At 40.1% G+C, this 20,872-nt stretch overlaps 1 protein-coding gene and 1 long non-coding RNA gene across 3 annotated transcripts in view; one reads left to right on the top strand and one right to left on the bottom strand.

Annotated features, from left to right (window-relative positions):
* nlgn2b (neuroligin 2b) overlaps positions 1 to 20,872 on the bottom strand; it is a 66,472-nt gene that overhangs the window by 29,354 nt on the left and 16,246 nt on the right. The window contains exons 2-3 of one of the 2 annotated variants that reach the window (XM_034890964.1): positions 8,746 to 9,497; positions 2,574 to 2,627 (exon numbers count right to left, since the gene is read on the bottom strand). In XM_034890964.1, the coding sequence (XP_034746855.1) occupies positions 2,574 to 2,627; positions 8,746 to 9,262 (571 nt within the window). In that variant the 5' untranslated portion in view covers positions 9,263 to 9,497. The remainder of the gene's footprint in view (positions 1 to 2,573; positions 2,628 to 8,745; positions 9,498 to 20,872) is intronic. The other variant, XM_034890965.1, reaches the window with a different exon arrangement.
* Positions 765 to 10,273, top strand: LOC117956105. The gene is made up of 3 exons (XR_004659181.1): positions 765 to 830; positions 3,241 to 3,245; positions 10,263 to 10,273. It is a non-coding gene; the product is annotated as an uncharacterized LOC117956105 (long non-coding RNA).

Below are 20,872 nucleotides of genomic sequence, written 5' to 3'. Positions count from 1 at the left end.
GTAGTCTGTACCAATACTACCAAACATACACAATAAGTTGATAACATGGTGTGTAAAAAAAACCCAAAACAAAACCAAAACAAATGCTTAAACTTGAATTCCTTTATTTATTCCTTCAGTCATCAATATCAATACCAGTGAAATTTTATTCTTAATTCCCAAGTCGATACCACGATAAAAAACAACATCATCAAAAAAATCCCACTTCCTTTATAATGTGTATTTTAGGATAACACTCGGGGGGATGACACTTGTCTCAACCGTTACTGTTTGGGTGTGGAGTGGAGGGGGAAAGGAGAGTTGGATTTAAAATTCATCTGGAGAAAACCTCAGCCTGGCATCACACACAGCCAGCGTACAGTACCGTCTTCCATGAGTTCACCCAAATTCCCAAAAAGCAAGCATGTTTAGTTCTAGTCTGTTTCTCTATGCCATTGTTGTTTTTCTCATAGAACCGGGCTTCTTAAAGTTACCTTAACTGACGTTAACAGGGTCTGTTAAAACAAGTGCGAAAGTTAGCTAATGTCAGCTATCGTAGCTAACGTTAGGCTGTGACAGACAATGGCAGAGAGAAACAGACTTTACTTTTTGTCTTGGAGCTCCGGGTGAAGTCCTGAGAGTCGTTGCTGTAGATGTAATGCTGTGGTAAAGCCGTGCTCAGAGATAAGGCCATCTGTTTTAGTGAGTTCTATTTACATGGGAACTAGAGCCCAGAGCTGGGAGTGACGTCACACCCAAGTTGAATGTGTTAACGGATGTTTCATAGTGGGGTTAGCTCTAGCCAGGTTAGCCATAATTAGCACTACCAGTTGATAACAATGCATTCCTCTGTTTTTTTGAGCATACAAAGTGTAACAACATGTCCATGGATAGAAGTTGGACAAGACTGTGTGTAAGTCTGATTTAGTGAGACACAAATTAGACAGAAGTGCTAATAACTATGTTACTACAATTTTCACACAACTGTTGATGCACAGGGCATCCATGTTAGATTTTGAGCTGGGGGTGCTAGGAGGTTGTCCAAGTTGTCTGTTAAGTTTTAAGAATTTTGGTACCAACTTGGTACCGAAGCACAGTTTCTGGTGACACCCCTACTTACATCTATTCTCAATGTAATGTCTCACCTTCCAATAGAAACAGCCTAATTTCTGCTTTTCCAATATTCTGCTACTCTCGCATTCACTCTGCTATGGAAATCTCAATTGATTTGGGCAAAAAAGATTAAGCCTGGCTCAGCACTTTTTTGCATCCAAACCCACGCCCAAGCAATGCAGTCTCTTGCAAATAAGGTTCAAAAACACAATGCTAAAAATAGTATTTTCCAGCAATGTTTGGGAACCTGTTTCAATCCATACCTGAACAATTAAGTGAGGAATTCAGCCCTACCCAAGCCCTACTCATCCTGTCAAGATCTATCAGGTGTCGGCATAAATGTCAAGCTCTACCAGTCTCCTACTCATCCACCCTCTCAATCTCTCTCTCTCTCTCTCTCTCTCTCTACATCTCTCTCACTTTCAAAGCTTTGTAAATGTCATTTCATCATGCACTTGTCTTCATTATGACTATTTTTTCCCCTTCTCTCCCCCTCATTGCCCTCCCCTGTGCTCTCGCAGAGCTCAGCTTTTCCTTTTCTTTCATCTCTATTCTATCATTCTGCTCCTCTGCTAGGCAATCCTGCATGAATCCTTCCTTCTGTTTTCACCGTTAAGAAACCACACAATTGGATTAGCTACATCTGTCTCTTTTTAAACCATAGCAATTAGAGATGCAAGGGAGAGAATTCAATACCCAAATAGCACCGAACCCCCCCCCCCCCTAATAAAAAGCCACACGCATCGGCACAAATTAGAGCACATGCACTCAGGCGTACATGTCCACATGCGCTGTGCTCAAGTAAGCACACAATACGCAAATGGTAACGTAATGCACACATAATGCTATGTAATGTACAGTAAGTCTGGGCACGTGTACCCAAACAGATGCACACACTGTCTGCATAGATTTGGGCTGCATCCGAAAAGAGGAGTGAGAAAGCATGACTGCAGTCAACTTGGAAATTTAAAGCAACAGCAGCTATATAGCAATAAGCAGAAATTTGTTTTTGAAAGACTTGGAGAAAGTCCATTAACATTCTGAAGAAACATCAGCACACCATTTCATGAAGAGTTTAGTACAAGAATAAAAGTGAAGGTGAAAAAGGACTGAAAATCGATTCTTTCAGTGTTGCATCACACAGGATAGTCAGAACATCAGCGTGCGGTTGATCAAGCACATAGCAACCAAGAAGTGGAAGTAAATTAGCTGCCCGTGCAAGTACCCAAAAAGCAGCCTTTGTGACAGCGGGGAATGAAGAACAACTGCTTTGTATATAGTTCTTTAGACTTTTTAGCTAAAAGTGTGTCTGTAAGAAGAAATGGCAGATTTGTGTGCTAATAAAGGCAGTTAACAATGGACAGCGTAATGTGCACATAGAGTGATGAGTCTAAGGTGATTATTAATTCAGATCCAAACACAACATTCCCCACAGAGATTGAAAAATGGAGCACGAGGAAAAACACATGCAAATAAAATACCTTCATCCCTTGGTCTGTTCATTGTAGACTCATCCTGTTTTTTTGTGAGCGGACCTAAGGTTCAGAAAAAAGGGAGGGGAGGAGAGACAAAAGACAAAATTAAAAAAATTCCATTTGCAGAAAAATGTAAGATTAGAAGAGAAAGATTGCAAAAGATATAACTGTTATGCTCTGTTACTTTTCAGTGACACCGTTAACTTAAAAAGATAATCCCAAACTCTTCTGTTTTAACAGCTTAGGATCTAGTCATGCACTGCCTCGTAAATGACCCCAGAGGCCACTTCTCCTCAACCCTTCTCCCTATCAGTCCTGACACATTGCTGCTCTTTAAAGAAAAATCAATGAAAAGAATCAAGCCATCACTCTTTTTGGTCAGAGAAGGCAAAGGAATGCCAAGATTCTCTGTATCCGGCTCAGGACAGTGTTGCTGTCCTAAAGCAAAGCGTCCCTGCATGATCCAGAGATACATTTTTGAAGCACTGACGACACACACACACACACACACACACACGAACACACACACACACACACACACACACACTGAATACATGTGAACATGTATGCACATTGTGAACAGAGAAATGCTAGCACATGGCCTGAAATATTACACTTCCATACTAAATTACCAGAGAGGGAGCTGTTTTTGATATTCACACTGCCTGGAGAGAATTTGTGACTGGATTCTCCCCACCAAGGTCAAAGGGAAGCCCCGCATTAAATTTTAATGGTAACGCCAGTTAAATGCTCCATAGGGCACAGCCAATAACAAGCATTTATCACGGTGACCAACCAACACCCCGGCCCGTCAACCTCTGTAAGTCTTTGCTGATAAGATTCCCATTCATTTGTTTTTTTCCCATGGTTTCTGTCAGCGGAGCTTTCTATCAGCACACAATTGGCGCTGCTATTTGTGTTGTTCTCAGTTACTGTCTACATTTGCATGTCTTAGAGGAAGCCATTAAAACACACTCACATTCACACACGCAGCCGCCCACACACTAAACGTTCATGCGCCACACAAGGCATGTTAACAGTGTCCTTATCATCTGTTGCTGTCCTCCTCGTACCCACCCAGCAGCACATTCAATGCCATCCGGTGGGAAGCCGTTGCAGTCTCTCATTTTAAAGAATACTCTACGTTGGGTTGCCAAGGGGTTTATCAATCTGCCATAGTGCTGCTGACATGTCTGTTTCTACCATTCTGCTGGAAATCTCACAGTGAAGTGAAGGCATATAGCCTTTTTACAGTGCATTGCATCTGTTGACAAAGGAGACAAAGAGCATCACTGCACTCCACCGTAATAACGCTGCATTTTCACCCATCCCTCTATATGAACATGGTTTCCTGATATAAAATGTTTATCTTCCGTCTAAATGGAAAAGGATCAATGCTGAAGGGATTTGCTGCACCCTCCGAGTACCACCATACAGGCGCCTGATCCGGAGAGCGCTTCCTGCCATAGAGGGAGATGATACAGCCGTTGGTCTTGGACTACAGAGCAGTCAGGTAGACAGACCGGTAATGGATGGAAAGACACATAAGTCCCCAGTCTTGTCAGCACTTCCCCATTACTTAGCACCACTCTAAAACCACACCTCACCGCTTAATGGAGACTACTCTGATTTCACTCGCTCTCTAATGCCTTATAAAGAGCTAACCCATACGTTAGGATTAGCTCCGCTCAAACAGACAGTAGCACATTGTAACGGACCATTAGACTTTACCTTAAGACTTCACAAGTGCACCTCATCTATATCGAGGTTTAAAACTAAAAACAAAGAAAAAGTAATGTTGTGTTTAGGACTACTTTCATTACATTTTTTGTATTATTTAGTCTGTAAAATAGTGGAAATGCCAATTACAGTTTCCCAGAGCCCAAGGTTAAGTCTGTAAGTCTACAGCAGCGGTTTGAGCTACTGTGAATACAGAGATCAGCGTGCTAACATGCTCACAATGGCAATGCTAGCATTCTAATTAGTAGCAGGTATAATGTTGGCCATGTTTATCACCTTGGTTTGGCGTGTTAGCATGCTGACAATTGCTAATAAGCATAAAACACAAAAGGAGGCAACAGCTAATGCTGATGGGAACGTCATTTGTTTTGCACGTCTGCTCCTAAGTTGAAGTTATTACAATTCCTCCAAAGGGTAACATAAATGTGTGTATCAAATTTTCATGGCAATCCTTTCAAGAGTTGTTGAGATATACCATTCTGGACCTAAGTGGTGGATGAACTCACATTGACATCCCAAGAGTCATGGCTACCATGGCTAAAAACAAACATAGGCATTTCATTTATAACAGTATGATACTGGGAAAAAGAGCAAAGCTTCACATCTGAGATTTGAGCTTGATAATGACTGCATATAGATGTCAGGGATGATGAGACTACAAATGATCAATTTTATTGTCAGCTTTGTATTATGAAATAATTATTCGGTACTGGTTGTCAGTATATTGTGGCTGCAGATTTTGTTGCTCCACATAAATAGATAGCATTGCTACATGCTAATGTGGCCAGGGCAATATGTCTTTATTTTTGGTGATTTGCTTTGAAAGAAATGCTCATGGCAGCATCTAGGCCTTAACTTGTGACAACAAACTGCAGACTTTTAAAGAAATGCTTAAATGGATTAGACAAGACAAAAAGTAGGATGTAGCCAAAGGGAAACACACACACACACACACACACTTTTTAAAAACATTCTCCCCTTCTGCCTCAGTAGAGAAGCCTGCCGGTAAGTTGACTGTCACATGATGTAATGGGCCACTGGTCACTGAAATACATTGGCCTATGTAAGAGCATTTTGCTTGGGTTGTCCCAGTACTGTTTGACCTAATGCAGCTCCATCCCTCAGTCAACAGCATTTCTGTTCGGTTCAGTGAGCTACTGGCCAGAGCGCAAGCTGTCGCCTGTCCCTCTCCATTTCCTCAGAGCAGTAAACGGGATGAAGGTGCAGTATGTCATGTCTATGGTGGCCTGTCTGCTTGACAAGGTGTCAGACACAGCTTCGGTTCAACCCCCCTGCACCCATAGGCAGCAGCTTCCAGCACATGCAGTCCTATCCCTCGGCTCTCCATCTCTTCTACTGTGCCTCCAGTCTCCAGCTCCAATCCGCCACTATCCTGCCTCCTGAAATATGGTTTTTAATAAAGAGCACGGTAAATGGCTGCTCCAGCGGCAATAAAAATGAAGGATCTTAGGCCCATGGCTGAAGAGTGTCTTGATGAAACAGGAATTCAGTAATACAGTGCTTTTGCCAAGCATCCTGGCCAAACAGGAGAATTAGGGTAGCACTGTAAAATGCAGTAGGGAGCGGGAGAGAAATAAAGGGAGAGTGTAAAACTCACTGATCAATCCACAAGAACATTTGTATTATTTACATTATTCTAAGGAGTTAATTGAATTCCATTTGAGTTCAAGAAGTAGCAGGCTACGTAGTGGACCTGGTGGGGAAGGGCACAAAGCTCATTTGCATTCAGAACAGTAACCCCTTCTACCGCCATCTGCATATAGATGGCAGGGATGATGAGAGCTGTGAATTTTCTTTTGTCCAAAGAATAACACAGAGAACATGCTCAGTGAGAGTTTTTCTAGGTCTGAAACAGATATATCAGATAGGGGCATTACTTAAGGTAAAATGGGAAGATAACACATAATGCTGTACTGAGGGAGATTAAATGTGTCAAAATCAAGTCCTGCAGGCTGGATTTGCAAGCAAAACATTTTGATCTAGGCAGTATGGTTCTGTGCTGCCAATTCATTTAGGCCCACCTATATCTGGCATGAGTGGCAATGCAACTGCTAACTGCCAAACACAGCACAATACAACACTGACATCCTCCCTTAATTGTAAACATGAACATCCGTTACCAAGTTAGCAAGCTAACCTACTAGCTAAACTAGCTTAGTCTAGCTGAAACACTACTATAGTAAGAGTCTACAGCCATACTAGCAGCTATGTGAGACTGTACTAAGGCACAGTAGTGTGTGAGCTAAACACTAATATCAGCATGCTAACATAGTACAGCTGATGCTGATGGGAATGTCATACGTTAAGCAGGAATGTGGCCATAAACCAAAATATTGGACAAATACATTTTTTGACCAAATGATGGCACAAATTGCCATTTGTTGTTACAATTCATGCCAAGAGTGACATGGGTCTCTGTAGCAAATCTTGTTTTAAATCCATCCAATGAGAAATCTTACTCAAAGCCACACACGTCCCCTCAGAAAAGTCAAGGGATCACACCGGTCAGTGGAATACATCATCTGGGAACCAAGAATGTCTGTACAAAATCTCATGGCAATCCATTCAACAGTTGTTGCAATATTTCAATGTTGACATTATAGCTAAAACCCTTAATGCTGAGCTGAAGGCATAACAATTTAAAGACAGGCAGGAGACCAAATTCTATTTGGCTTGTTTTATGCCATCAGGACAAGCGCTCTGCAAACCGGTTGCATCCCAGCGAGCAGACTGTGTTGAGCTTGTGACATGTGCTCTTCTGTGCGTGATCTTTATGCTTAAAATCAACTTATAACAGAACACTGCCAATCAAATGTGATGAAACAACTCAGTCTGTGGCGCAGACTAGCGTTTTAGTAGAGTTTTCAATCCTAATAAACTATAAGGACAAGTTTTACTCAAACTTAAAATGTGAAATATGTGATGTAACTACTGTATTAGTCCAAAAAACACCCCAATATGTCATCAGATATTAAGGTAACGTGTTACGCTGAAATACTCTGCTTTCTGTGCTAAAGCTAGTATTTTCTCCATTGAAATTTCCGTTGCCGTGACGGAATTTCTGTTTGTGTTGTTATCAAGTGCTCATCCTGACAACCCGGTCAGGTTGCCAGATAGTCTGTAAAAACCCAAACCCAGCAGCAGCAAACAAACAGCGGGATCAACGGAGATAGATTCTACCCAACTTAAAAAGTTTGACATGTTTCTAACAGTTGCATAGCCAGAGACGTAACGAACCCCCATGTAAATATTGGAGATGTATCTGAAAGATGAAGACAGCTTAGAGCCCAAAAGGGCGCAGAGTTAGTTAACACCTTGTGAACAGGTAAGCATTAGCTTCAGGCTAATCTATCACGGCTAATAGTGACGGGCATTTTCAGTCATTTCAATATTTCTGTAGTCACACTGAATTTTAGAGTTTTAACGTTACTTGAGTTAGTCACTCTTAAAATAACTGAGACACAGCCAGTGAAGTGATCCAGACTGGTCACACCTTACCGGTAACATTATCGGAGGACCAAGCAAGGGGGCCAAGGCTGTGGGTATGTGAGACAAGCGTCTAGCAACATTGATGCTGTGTTTTCAACCTTGCAACCTCCGTGTACTTTGAGTCTGGGCAGGAGGGGGGCGAGGAGATGACTCTGTCCAGTATTTTGAATTTGGATTGCTGTAACCCTTTTAAATGCTAGCTTTTAGTATTACAAACTTGACCTTTAACTTTGATTGTTGTTTATTTAGTCATGACAATTCATTGCCATAGCAAAAGATCTTCAGATTTTTAAACCTGGTTCTTCTGAGATAACCGCAAGTCTAACACCATGCAAACTATTTGCGAGCTTGTGACAGCAGTTCCGTGTAAAATGCGGTGTGTTTGATTTCAGAGGCACTTCAGTTCCCCTTCAGTCTCGATTTCTCTATCTCACACACACAGAGCAAGACATATCCTTGGGGACAGCATCAGCCTTGTGTAAGCAGTGACCCCTGACAATAAGTGACAGATTTTGACAAGCAGACAGGGCGACATGTTAAATCAGTCTCACTCATTTGCACACCTTATCCCCTGGGAATAACACAGGAAACTCTACATCAGCTTCTTGGTGAGTATGTGACATATGTAGTTTACAGCATACACGATGTAACCGTGGCCCATTCTACCAATGTATGTACACTTTCCTATGTTAAGAATAGTTAAAATGACAATCAATTAACTTTTAATCCCTCTGTTTCTTACATCTTCTTCTTAGCATTTCTGGTATGCTGGTCTCACTTCATACTGCAGTTATACTTGGAATTTCCACTAGCAACTCATCTGTTTCTATCTTTTCTGCTTTTTTTCTGACCCACCATGCACAGTTAAACAGGCCAAGACTAACTATTTCTCTTCCTATAGCTAGCATGAGAGTTTTGTGTCACTCACCATCTTCAGTGGGTACATAGATGTTGAGGTAAAGGCAGTCTTCACTCTGGTTCTGAACATAGGTTGCTGCAGCATCCAGGTTGTCTGTGAACCACACTGGCAGCATGATCTCAGGTAAAACCCCGTGGACATTCTGGGGACACACTGGTGCAAAATGGGTGGCATTGCGAATCTCTTGCCAGGATCCTGGAGCTTCAGGAGGCTGGAAGCGGCGCTCGCCGATAGGTGCGGTGGCATACGGCACACCTAAGTACTGTTCCACAGGCCCCAAGATCTCATTGTTGAGCTCCTTCCTGATACCACGGATCTTTCCGTAGCCAGTGGACACTATGGGGTGTTTCAGGTCAACCCGTTGACACGAGGAAAGGGTGAGGTGTAGCACTAGTCCCAAGAGCCACAGCAGACAGTGATTAGCAACCTGCTGAGACGTATAATGGCGCTTCCCGCCATAGCCTTGGTGGCTGGCAGCATTGAGAGGAAAAAACAACATTTCCAAAATAAATGCTCTTTTAGTCATATCACTAGGACTTCCACTGGGCGTAAAGGGGGATCACAAACTCAGTGGGTCATGGGAAATAACAAAGGCAAAAAGAGGATTTGTGGACAAGGACAGGGTAACAGTTTTTCTAGGGTGACATGGTGAGGCGGAGGGACAGGTAGCATTCTCAGTTAGACTCTGTGGTCTCATCCGTCCTCCTCTTTGGATCCTAGTCCTGGTGGGTCCAGAGCTGCAGTCAGGAAAACAGTTATACCTGGAAGACACAGACAGGTTGCAGGTTTGAGTCAGTGTGTGTGAACACAGGTATGGGAATGTAGGTGTGCTCTTTAAACCCTGTCAGTGTGTTTGAAAAGGCACAAGAGGGCAATATGGGTAAGGTGATTTTGTTTAAGATGAAGTGTCTGGTAGCTCAAAAAAGAAGGAATAATGAAACTAGACTGCAGGTGAAGTACATTTATATTACACTGAGGCTAAAGTTGTCTATTCCGTCTACCAGACACTAAGGGTTATATCTGTCATGTAATGGGATTTAGTGGTCTTGAAGATAATTGATTTAACCTGAAAATAACAAAGTCTGTGAGAATTTAAGCACGTCACTAAAATGTAATTTCACTGTGACACAGCATGTTGGAATTACCCTAACACCAGTGATACATCTACAGTGAAGCCAGCTATGCTGACTTCACGCACAGAACCGATCACATGAAGAAACCAATCACTGCTGCAGGTAAAGTAGTGCAGCGGAAACTGAGTCAAAAAAATAAAAAAAGGGGGGTATAAATCTTCATTAGATATGTCTTTTACACATTACTCAGTTTTAGCCACTGTGTTAATATACCTGTTCAAATGTCATATTAAACAGCAAGCTCATTCATTAAGATCCTGGCACGTTTTTTCCATTTCCATTGACTTTTTTGTGCCATTGTGCCAAATTGCCTTTTATGACCACTTTTCCTTATAAGCAGCTTGCTTTAGGCCAGTAGGGCTAGACTCTTGATTTCCTCCTGTCTGGGATCAGTGTCTTGTATTCTGATTGTGTCTAGTGTGCATTTGACAAATGACATGTGTCTCGAATTCAAATTTTGCCATCCTTGCTGAATATGCTTTAGCCATGTACGTCACAGCTACAAAAGCAGCCTGTGTTATGTCTCCCTAATGCATTTGGTATTTAGAGCTGTAAACTTGTGATCACATCACCCCAGGCACTCCGGCGTGCAAAGTGTGAAAAGAGCCACAGGTACAGCAATATTGTAGGTTTGGAAATTCAATGAGTTAAAAACTATTAACAAGTTACATTTTTATGTGCGTTAATCCTCCTGTTGTCCTCTGATCAAATGTGGCCCATTTTTAAAAGGTTTCTATATCAGAAATTTGGGTTTCTTTCAACCAAGTTGTCAAAAATAAAAATAAAAAATAACAAGGATGCTTTCCTTCAACGCTCATAACAAGTAAAATAAATGATCAGTACAGTACATTCATTATATTTGGTTTAGATCCATTTTATAGCACTGGGAAAAAATGTATAAAAGAACGCCAAAAAAACTGGAAAAAAGTCTGAAAAAGCTTCAAAAATGTGGGGAAAAAACAACAAAAACATCCAAAAGCGCAGAAAAAAATTCATAAAAACCTTGTCAAAAGTGACAAAAACCATCAAGAAAGTGACAAAAGTGTTGAGGAAAGACAACCAAATAGTTTTAATTTTAAATTCATACCCAGAAAAACAGAAGTTGAATGGCAAGGTGAAAAAAACACAAGGGTTAAAATGCCTTCAGAATTATTAGAAATACAGGTTTCCAATTTATAAGCTAACATGGACCTCAGAATGTGCCCAAATAAGAAGAACTTGAACTTGCTGGTTTCAGTTATTATATATAAGCAATAATAAGCATGTGGAGGCAGACTTAAGTGTCTAAAAATATTCAGTCTATTTGCGATAAAGTAATTTGCAGTCCAAAAGGAAACCTTTTCAATGACCACGGTGTAATGTGGCCCCTGCTTCACATTTCATCTTGCAGATAATTACGGTACTTTGAAGTGTAAAACAACACTCATCTTGTAATCAACTTGAATCCACAGAGAACACAAAATACATAAACACATCAGCCCGAGGAGTGAAAAAGGCAAACCCCATCGGCCCTGCACCCTTTTCAGCCATCCCCACTGTGTCAGAGATAGCCTTTCCCTCTCGACTCAGTTCAGTTGGTTCTTGCTTCCAAATCATTACAGATGAATGTGCAGCCCTTATCTGACTCAGGCTTTGGGAGACGGAGCCGTTTAGGTGTGATAAAGGCTTTATGTGGGGCTAACTGTTGGTTGAATGCCACCTCGTCCCTCCACCATCAACTCTGCAATATCCACACCCTGCTCCCATCCCGTAGACACAAGGGACGCCATACAAAAATACAGCTGAAAGATGGCCTGCAACGTTACAGGATGTTCAAAGTTAGTGATGTAAGTGGAACTTGGCTTCATAAGGACAAAAAAGGGACAAGTTGTGAGGAAAACTTTTCACTTCATTAAAGACCTCTGAGAGACTCCATTTTATGACTCTACACATTCTAAAGAGCAGATAAGATGTGTAAGGACACACTCATCAAGAAAGTTAGTGCATAGATAGCTGAAAATCCAACTTAGAAAGAGATTAATGTGATAATAAACCATACATGACTCTACGCGTTGTTTTAAAAGACTTATTGTGAAGGGGTAAGATTGCGTTATTCAGAGGAGCCACTAGGCTTCCTTGGACTAAGAGGTAAAGAAATGAAGGAGATGTGTTCATTTTTGCTTTATTTATCAAGCCAAGGACATTTAAAGTTTAACATTTTGGAAAATAAGCTTAATTACTGTTTGGCAGTTAGATGATTAAGATCAATACCAATCTCATGTCTGTCTGTTAAGTATGATTTAACATGTTGATTATGAGCTTTATGGTTTCTGGTTAGCTGTTTCCCCCTGTTTTCCAGTCTTTATGCTAAGCTAAGCTAACAGGCTGCTGACTGTGGCTTCCTTTTCAATAGACAGATATAAAGGTGTTGTTGATCTCCCAGCTACAAAATTACACACAATAGTAAACAAAATGTATTGAAAGTTGGTTAGGTTTAAGTTAAGGCTGCTCCATAATGCAAAAAAATCAATATTACAATTATTTGGGTCAATATTGAAAACACTACTATTTTAACACAATTATTCTTGACTTTTGGATATGTTGCAATTATTGAACTTACAAAAATTGTAAAAAAGTGAAACAAATAAACATCGATAACAGCTTGAACTGTGACATTTCCCATAATACTTTTCGCATTTGAACTTTTTTTCCATTCACAACACAAGACAAAAAAGTAGGGATACACTGATGGATTTGGTTGTTAAACTGTGTGTAAAATGAGCGTTGACGTTGACGTTCTAATTCAGGTAATGTATCTAGGGTACCGTCTATTTGCTGGATTGTTCCCGAGGTAACCGTCATCAGCTAACGTTAGCAGATAAGCATGTTGACAGCAACTGTATTGTTCATATTTATGCAAAATGATAAATAAAGCAAAATTGCCCAAAAAGGAACTACACACTGTTTTCAGGTAACTTTACTGTTGCTGTTCAAAAAGGCCTGTATGTGTGTTTTGAGAAATATCTTTATACTGCAATGCTATATTATTATTTTTATTTGTTATTTTTATATCATTTTATTGCTATTACCTGTTTTACCTGTTTTCATACATCGGCCTACAGATGTTAAATTTGCTAAATATATCACTTTTGTTGGATATTGGATGTTAAAAGAAAGAATTGATTCTTCTATAACATTTAGATGTGTGGGAATTTCCCACACCAGGAGTAATTTATATAGTTCTCTTATACTTGACTATCTATTCAAAAAATGTCCTATGTTCTATGCAAAATATTTTTTATTAAAGAAAAGACAGAAAATAAATATTTGTGTGTGCTGTGAATTGGTTAGAAACAATGAAATCGGCATCGGCTGGTGAAACTCAATGAAAAATCGGAATCGGCCTAAAAATTGTAATTGGTGCCTCTCTACAAAAAAAATAAGTTTACTTGCAAAATTTAACATGCAAAGTAATTTTTTTCTCGATTTTCTTGTTTGTGTGATCATTAAGAGCCGAAATCGCAATTAACATCTTAAATAATTGCACAGCTCTAGTGCAAGTGAAAGGCTGAAAACACAAGGTAAAGCACTGTGAGTACCACTGCACACATCAATAAGCATACATTATACTCTATACAGTCAAAAAGCAATTCAACTGCTGTAATTGCTTACTGCTTGCATTTGCCATAGTTACATACCCATTTTGATTTTAATACAACCATCTGTGCTTGTATTCTGCTGGTAAATGGGACTGAGCATTTAGAAGAAGCCAGAGCAAGGTCAGAACACGTTCAATATGCACAGTAGTTCCAGGTTTGCACACAATAGTATGTCCTTACTGAGTAAAATAGCTAATAGGTAAGGGTCCAGTGTATGTAGCCTGTCAGATTGTTCTCTGTAATGCTTGCCTCCCTGCATGCACTAGCAATGACGTACACACACATAAGTAAAATCCGATGTGGCATCAGATGTTGCACGTGAGTAGAGACACTACGGTAAGCACAAATTGGCCTGATCTTAACCTCTCACATGTGACTTGCAAATGGTAGTACCCAAACATTCCTAACATCTGTTCATGTCAACCATCCGTGAGCTGAAATGGCATCGAGCGTGCATCTTCACACATAAAATGGGAGAAATTGAAACACAAATCACCAGGCTGTTTTAAGCTGTTGTTATATAATAGGTGCCCTGACAGCTGAAGCTGTTTGAAAAGGTAATGTCCCCTCCAGTGGGGCACTTTTATGGGTGTGTTTAAAACGGAATGGTCAAAGTGGTTTGTGAAAACTTTCGCAGAATGGCGGTGTTGGGGAAAACGCTTGCCTTGGGACTTTTTATTGCTTTGTTTCCACTTTGAGGGGTAAAACTACATGCATTACTTCAGCTGTCAAGCTGCTCTCATCTGCTAGTCGACATCTGTGGACGACAAACAGCTAAGCAAGCTAGAAACACGGTGCTTTCTACTGTCGCTGTGCTAAGAAAAAGGACCTTTAATAAAAATAAAAAAAAATAAAAAAAACAAAGCTTGGATTGCTGTGTGTTTTCATGCAACCAACAATGTTTGGATTAGGCAAGCCACTGTCTTTATGCATGATATATGATAGGAAAGATAACTCTATTTTACATTAGACATTCAAAGTGACATTTAGAGCACTTTGAAAGCAGATTCCAACTTATTCAAAGCCCCATGATACCTTGCGTTAATTATGGACACAACCTACAGTTATTTCTTTCACTGAACCAGCGTCCTCATGAATTTACAGCGGTATGCTTCAAGTGTCGTACCTTTTCTTAGAAGTTCTGGGGAAATAACTAATCTGGGAACATGGCCTGTCACACTGTAAATGGAATAATCTCATCATACAGTACTTCTGCCTTCCACTAGTGGTGGATGGGAGAACAACCTGAAGAAGTGGCCTTTTATAGGACACAGTAACACGTTCAGCTGCAGCGACGGTGAAGTGAAGACAAAACTTAAAAGGCTAATTGGTACTTCTGCAGTAAGAAAGTAAAGCAAGGCTATGGAACTTTTGAAATAGGAAATACCCTATTCTTCCTCTTATGAATGAGAAGTTAAATTCATAAGCAATAAAACACACCACAATTCAACAATTCACAATTCAACACACTTAGTTTTTGCCGCTAAAGCCTTCCCTGGTATAACCAGTAGCCTATGATGTTTAATTAGATTAGATTAGATAATACTTTATTCATCCCACAGTGGGGAAATTCCTTTATTACAGCAGCAGCGGTTTTCTACAGTAAATTTAAAAAACAAACAAGTAAAACACACAAACAGGCAAACAACAGACAATGAGCATAAAGGTATAGACTGAATGTAAAGTGGCGTCAAATAATGATATTGTAAAGTGCGGTTGCCATAGTACAATTTTTTTTTTACAGTGTAAGTAAGTGCTGACTACTGTTAGACAACTTAAGATACATCTTGTTGAAAACTGACATTAACAAGTCAGTTCTATACTTGTGTACGTATACAGTGGCTGCTAACCATGTTCAAGTCAGACATACTGCACAGCCCCATGACAAAATCACATACGCAAAGAAAACCTTGTCTGCTACCGCTCTCCGAGGCTACTTCTTCAGGCCGCACTTCCATTCCTTGGTGGAAAAAGCAGAGATAATGTCGCATTATCCTGTTTAAACTAAAAGTTCGACATTTTGGGAAAATCCATTTATTAGCTTGGAAACCTAGATAAGAAGACCACACCACTCTTGTGTCTGTACAGCAAATATCAGGCTCATAAATTAACGCATGGGATCATTGGGCTAGGAGTAAGGTAGGCAATAACTGCACAGATTGCCAATATGCATTTCATGTGTTAAAGATTTTAATAGATTTCTGTAAAATAGATGTTTCAAGGTCTTAACGGTCCCTTAAATCTTAAAAAGACTGGGTGAGACGTGAGAGGCTAGCAGAAGAACTGGAGCCAACATGTGATTGCCAGGCTGCATATGTAGGCTTAGGCAAAGGGCCTCATCCTCGTGTCACACTACACACTGAAGCAACTCAGATTCGCCTCAATATCCAGAGTGCCAGCATGAACTGGGTGGTACAGGAATTGGAGAGGAAGGAAGAAATGGCTGCCACTCCTGGAAAATTCAACATTATATGAGAATTTATTTGGTAAGTACTCAGAATCCAGCAACAGGAAAGTCAGTTCCTCTCCTATGTAATCTACAAGAGCACTAATGATGCTTTGGCCACAGGGCGGAGGTGGAGGATGTGACAGTCGTACAGCATTGGGTATTCATTCTTTTTAAATTCACAACTGATAGGACAGTTTCTGCCTATTCTTGTCAATTAGGATCAGGCGTGGTTCTTTGGCTTAGAGACTCAACTAGTCAACTCAAATAAAAGCCACTCTTAATTTAGGTCACAGCGTCTTAATTTGGAGAAAAAAATAATGTCACTAACTGCCCAACTGATTTAAGAAAGTGTATTTTAATTAAAGAAAACAGTTAAGCCCCAAAAAGATTTTTGTCTTCAAATATATGGCATGTCACATCATGAAGACTGAAGCCCCCAAAGACAAGGGGAGGGCTGCGGAGGGTAATAGGCAGAGATTCAGCAGACTTTATGTCAATCGAGCTTTAAACCATTTTAGGATTATTGTAATAGGATCACTGTTGAACATTCTGGGGAGATACATGTTTATTTGTAGTATGTGCTTTTAAGTTGTGGAGATGAAAAATCACAGCTGACTTTCCCCGCATCGTTAAAGCTGTATATTCTTGTTGTTCTAATATGTTCAGTAAAATATTAAGGGCAGCATACAACAGGCAGGTTGATAAGAAAATGTAACTTTAACCCAGTCATGATGGGGAGGCTGGAAAGATATACTCAACACTGGAAACAGGGAATATATGTCTCTGATTTTATATATATATATATATATATATATATATATATAAGTATATATGTACCTATACATATACTGTATACACACACACATACATATATACATATACTGTATACACACACACACATACATATATATCTATATATATATAGATATATATGTATATACACTGTATATACACAGTACATATATACACACACACACACACACACACACACACACACATAAACACATACATACATACATACATACATGTATCTATACATATACTGTATATACATACACACATACATATATGTATACACACACACACACACACACACACACACACACACACACACGCACACATATATTTTCTCCTATATCGTCTTTAAGGAATTACTTCTTAGCTTACAGTATTTAGTAAATATATTAGCTCTTAAATTGGCTGAGCCTTAAAATGTTGTTTTCAGTTTTGGCTTGAACTTTGACTGGGTGGTGCTGTTGCCAAACAAGTTTTTAACACAAAAAAAGAAAGACAAAAACATAATTTAAATTATATTATATTTTTATGACTTAGCTGAGCAGTTAGCCAGAATACTGCAATACCTACACCATCTGCAGGGCTGTCATTGTTATGCATATTCAAAAAATATCCGATAGAGCTATAGATTGTCTGTACCAGATGCTTCAACTAAACAGAGCACAGACATACACTTTATTAATCAGTTTCAGCACAGATAGAGTAAAGAAGTAAGCACACTGATTCATCTGCTCCAGCTGTTTGTGTTACTTAACAAGAAATTAGCCTGGTATCTTCAGACAGCTGGCTAGCTAACATTAGCTAGCCACCAGGTCAGAACAGACTGAACAAAGTGAAATCACACAATGTTCAGTGAACTGTTGCTTAGGGACTGGAAATAACCATTTTGTGTGCATTTTAATTCCTATTTGTACACCATTTGAAGAGAAATTCTAATTAATTCGGTACATTGCATGGCCATACTTTTAATTTGAATCTGTTTATTGATCCCCAATGGGTAAATTATAATTTACACTCTGTGTCCTAACTTTGTTAGTAGTCACACACAGTCCTGAACTACACACACACACACATGCTCAGGATCTATACATGCACTAATGGTGAGATGTCAGAGGGAGTGGGCTGCCAGTTGAACCAGCGCCCTGAGCGTTTGGGGGGGGGGGGTACGGTGCCTTGCTCAACGGCACCTGGCAGTGCCCAGGAGGTGAAGTGGCATCTCTGCAGCGACCAATACACACTCCCTACTTTTTGGTCCATACGGGGACTTGAACCAGTGACCCTCCGGTTCCTGACCCAACTCCCTATGGACTGAGCTACTGCCACCCCCAAAACTTCAGGCCAACCTTAAGCAAAACTTCATCTAAATTTGGAATAAATAATTATCGGCCCCCATCATCCACAACAACTAATTAGCAGATCACCATGGGATAAACTGACCACTTACTGTATGCACCAGAGGATTAACTCTTTCCATATTAGACCGGAAGTTTGCTTTGGCTTCACCAACATTGCAACCATGCTAATGACGTTAAACCAAAAAATTTGAATGATCCCAATGGCTTTTGCTCTAGCGCCACCCTCAGGACAATTATTAGATGAAATCTGGGTGGCACATACACTAGACACACACTGATTATGCTTCATGCTTCAGTGTCCTTAAAGCTTTTATATACATTTCTTTCTACTTTTATCCCATCTGCTAGAAAGTATGTCCTGATTTCTTGTTAAACCTCCGCAGCAAATATTTTCCAGACAGCAATACAGAAATACAGGTTAATCTATTAATACTTTACTTTAAGTTCCTCAATTTAGCATTTATAAATGGTACACAAACATTTGATAAGGGGTATATAACACACACTAATGATGGTGTAAGCTGATATAAGGAGATTTTTACTTGTTTATTAATGATCTTCCAGTAGATCTAACTTCATATCACTGTGATTTTTTTGTTTGTTTTTACTATTGAATTGCCATTCATTATCCATACAGCAGCCCCCACTAATTGGTGTCAACAGGAGATTTTTGATAAATACATCAACAGACAAATATCTGCTTGCTTACTACTATTACTATTACAGTGCGTTGTTATAGTGTTATAAAACATACATTTAATGATCTGTACTGCTTAGAAATGTTAAATAGGAGACTTAAAGTGCTACCATTAATCTGTCTGATAAAATGGACGTTTTGCGGAGAACCCCTGTGTTGTTAGTGCTGATGGAGGCTGTAAGCTCCATCCCACAATTTATTGTATTTACCATAAGCCCTCTAGACTCCAAGAGCAGCTCAATCAGATATGACGGCCGCTCCATCTGCCACTGCTTTCCCATCCTCATCACACTGCAACCAGAAGAATGTGGGAATATCTACATGGAAATATCCCTTTACACTTATGAGAACTCTAATTAACCCAAACATAGACTGCAAACATCTCATTCAAAAGTGATAAAGGCCTGCTGGACAGATCCTGTCTGAGCAGCAGTTGCCTTAAAGGAGAATTCCAGCCGATTTTTACGTTTTTAATCTTGACCTCTATAAATATGCCTGTACTTTTCATTGTTAAAAACCTGACCCGCAGCTGCAACTACATGTACAAGCTCCAATGTCAGGGCTAGTTTAAGGGTGCCTTTGTGCCTCTTAACAGACACAAAATGCTATTAAAAAGTCTGTGCAACATGAACAGGGCCCTTTTGTGACAACAATATGCGTTTTCAACTTTGACATTGTTTAATTCACCTACCCTGTCTACATCCGGTGGCTAGCTCGCCCTGTTAGCTGCTAGCTGCATTGAAAATGCATCTTGTTGTCACGTAAGGGCCCTGTTCATGTTGCAAAGACATTTTAATTGCATTGTGTGTCTGTAAAGAGGCACAAAGGCATTCTAAATCTTCCCCCGACAACTGCTGTTTTACCCCAGCGGAAGCTCGTACACGTAGCTGCAGCTACTCAGTGTTGCCTGCACCGATTCAGGTCGGGTTGCTTTTCAATCGAAAGTACACGCATATTTACAGCGATCAAGATTAACGTAAAAATTGGCCAGAATTCTTCTTTAAATTTAAACAAAGCTCAATTTTAATTCTCACACTGTTCAAAACAATTGAAATGCTAAATGCTATTAGGCCTCTACCGCACATGCTGCATGGATTTACCCCCAATAATTAACAACATGAAAACACAAGTTAAGAAGAAGTCAATTAAAAGGGGCCTTAATGAAGCATCAATGCAGGTTATTACAGAAGCAGCAGGGATCATAAAGCAGCAGGCAGTAGATAGGAGATGTTAGACAAAGGGCTCTCTGTCACTGCTGGACCAGAAAATCAATATGTTGCTTTTGGTCACCACTGTTCTCTCTACTTAACACCTGTAGATCAACATGTAAAATCCTTTATCTTACAACTCTTCTCAGCAGCACACCAGCAAAGTAAGATATCTTGACATCCACTGGCCAGATACTTGAAAATTTGGTATAGATGACCAGTGGTGCCTCTAGGGGGCTGTTACTTGTTATGTATCGGTTTTCTTCAGTGTGTTGGGTAGTTGTGAGTGGGGGAATCTGTCATACTGATGCCAAGCCGTGTGCACAATCTGGGGACACACAAATTAGCAATGATCTAGGTGAAATGCTAGCTGTGTTAGCGTGTGCATAGGTTTCTGAGGGTGATACGCACAGTTTGAGGGAGCAGTCTGACAGCTGGTTTGCCTCTAGCTGAAAGCTAATTTAAGAAAACAATGGCCCACTAAGTTAAACAGAAAAGGCTGCTGAGGCATGTTAACATGATTCTCCAATCTCACTGATAGATAGATCTTTTTTTTTCAAAATCTACAATCTAGAAAAACAGAAACAGAAAAGGTGGTGGCAAAGATAAACACAATACATTAAAGCATGTCTTAGAGGAGTCCAATTTAAAAGGAGATTTACAGGATAACGTTGAATTAACAAGCTTGTGTTCCTCAGGCAGGCACGTTCAACGCTGAAGGCCCCTAGCAAAACTGCAATCAGCTTTATTCTTGACTCAAGACTGAGAAAGAGTCAAAAAAGAGCCGGAGGAGCGCAGGCTGACAGGAAACCCAAAAGTCTGAATGTAGCCACAGGCTAGACGTAGCTTTAGCCTACTTAA

This window comes from Etheostoma cragini, chromosome 13, assembly GCF_013103735.1.
Source record: "Etheostoma cragini isolate CJK2018 chromosome 13, CSU_Ecrag_1.0, whole genome shotgun sequence".
Lineage (NCBI taxonomy): Eukaryota > Metazoa > Chordata > Actinopteri > Perciformes > Percidae > Etheostoma > Etheostoma cragini.
This window is presented reverse-complemented; position numbering and strand designations above follow the sequence as displayed.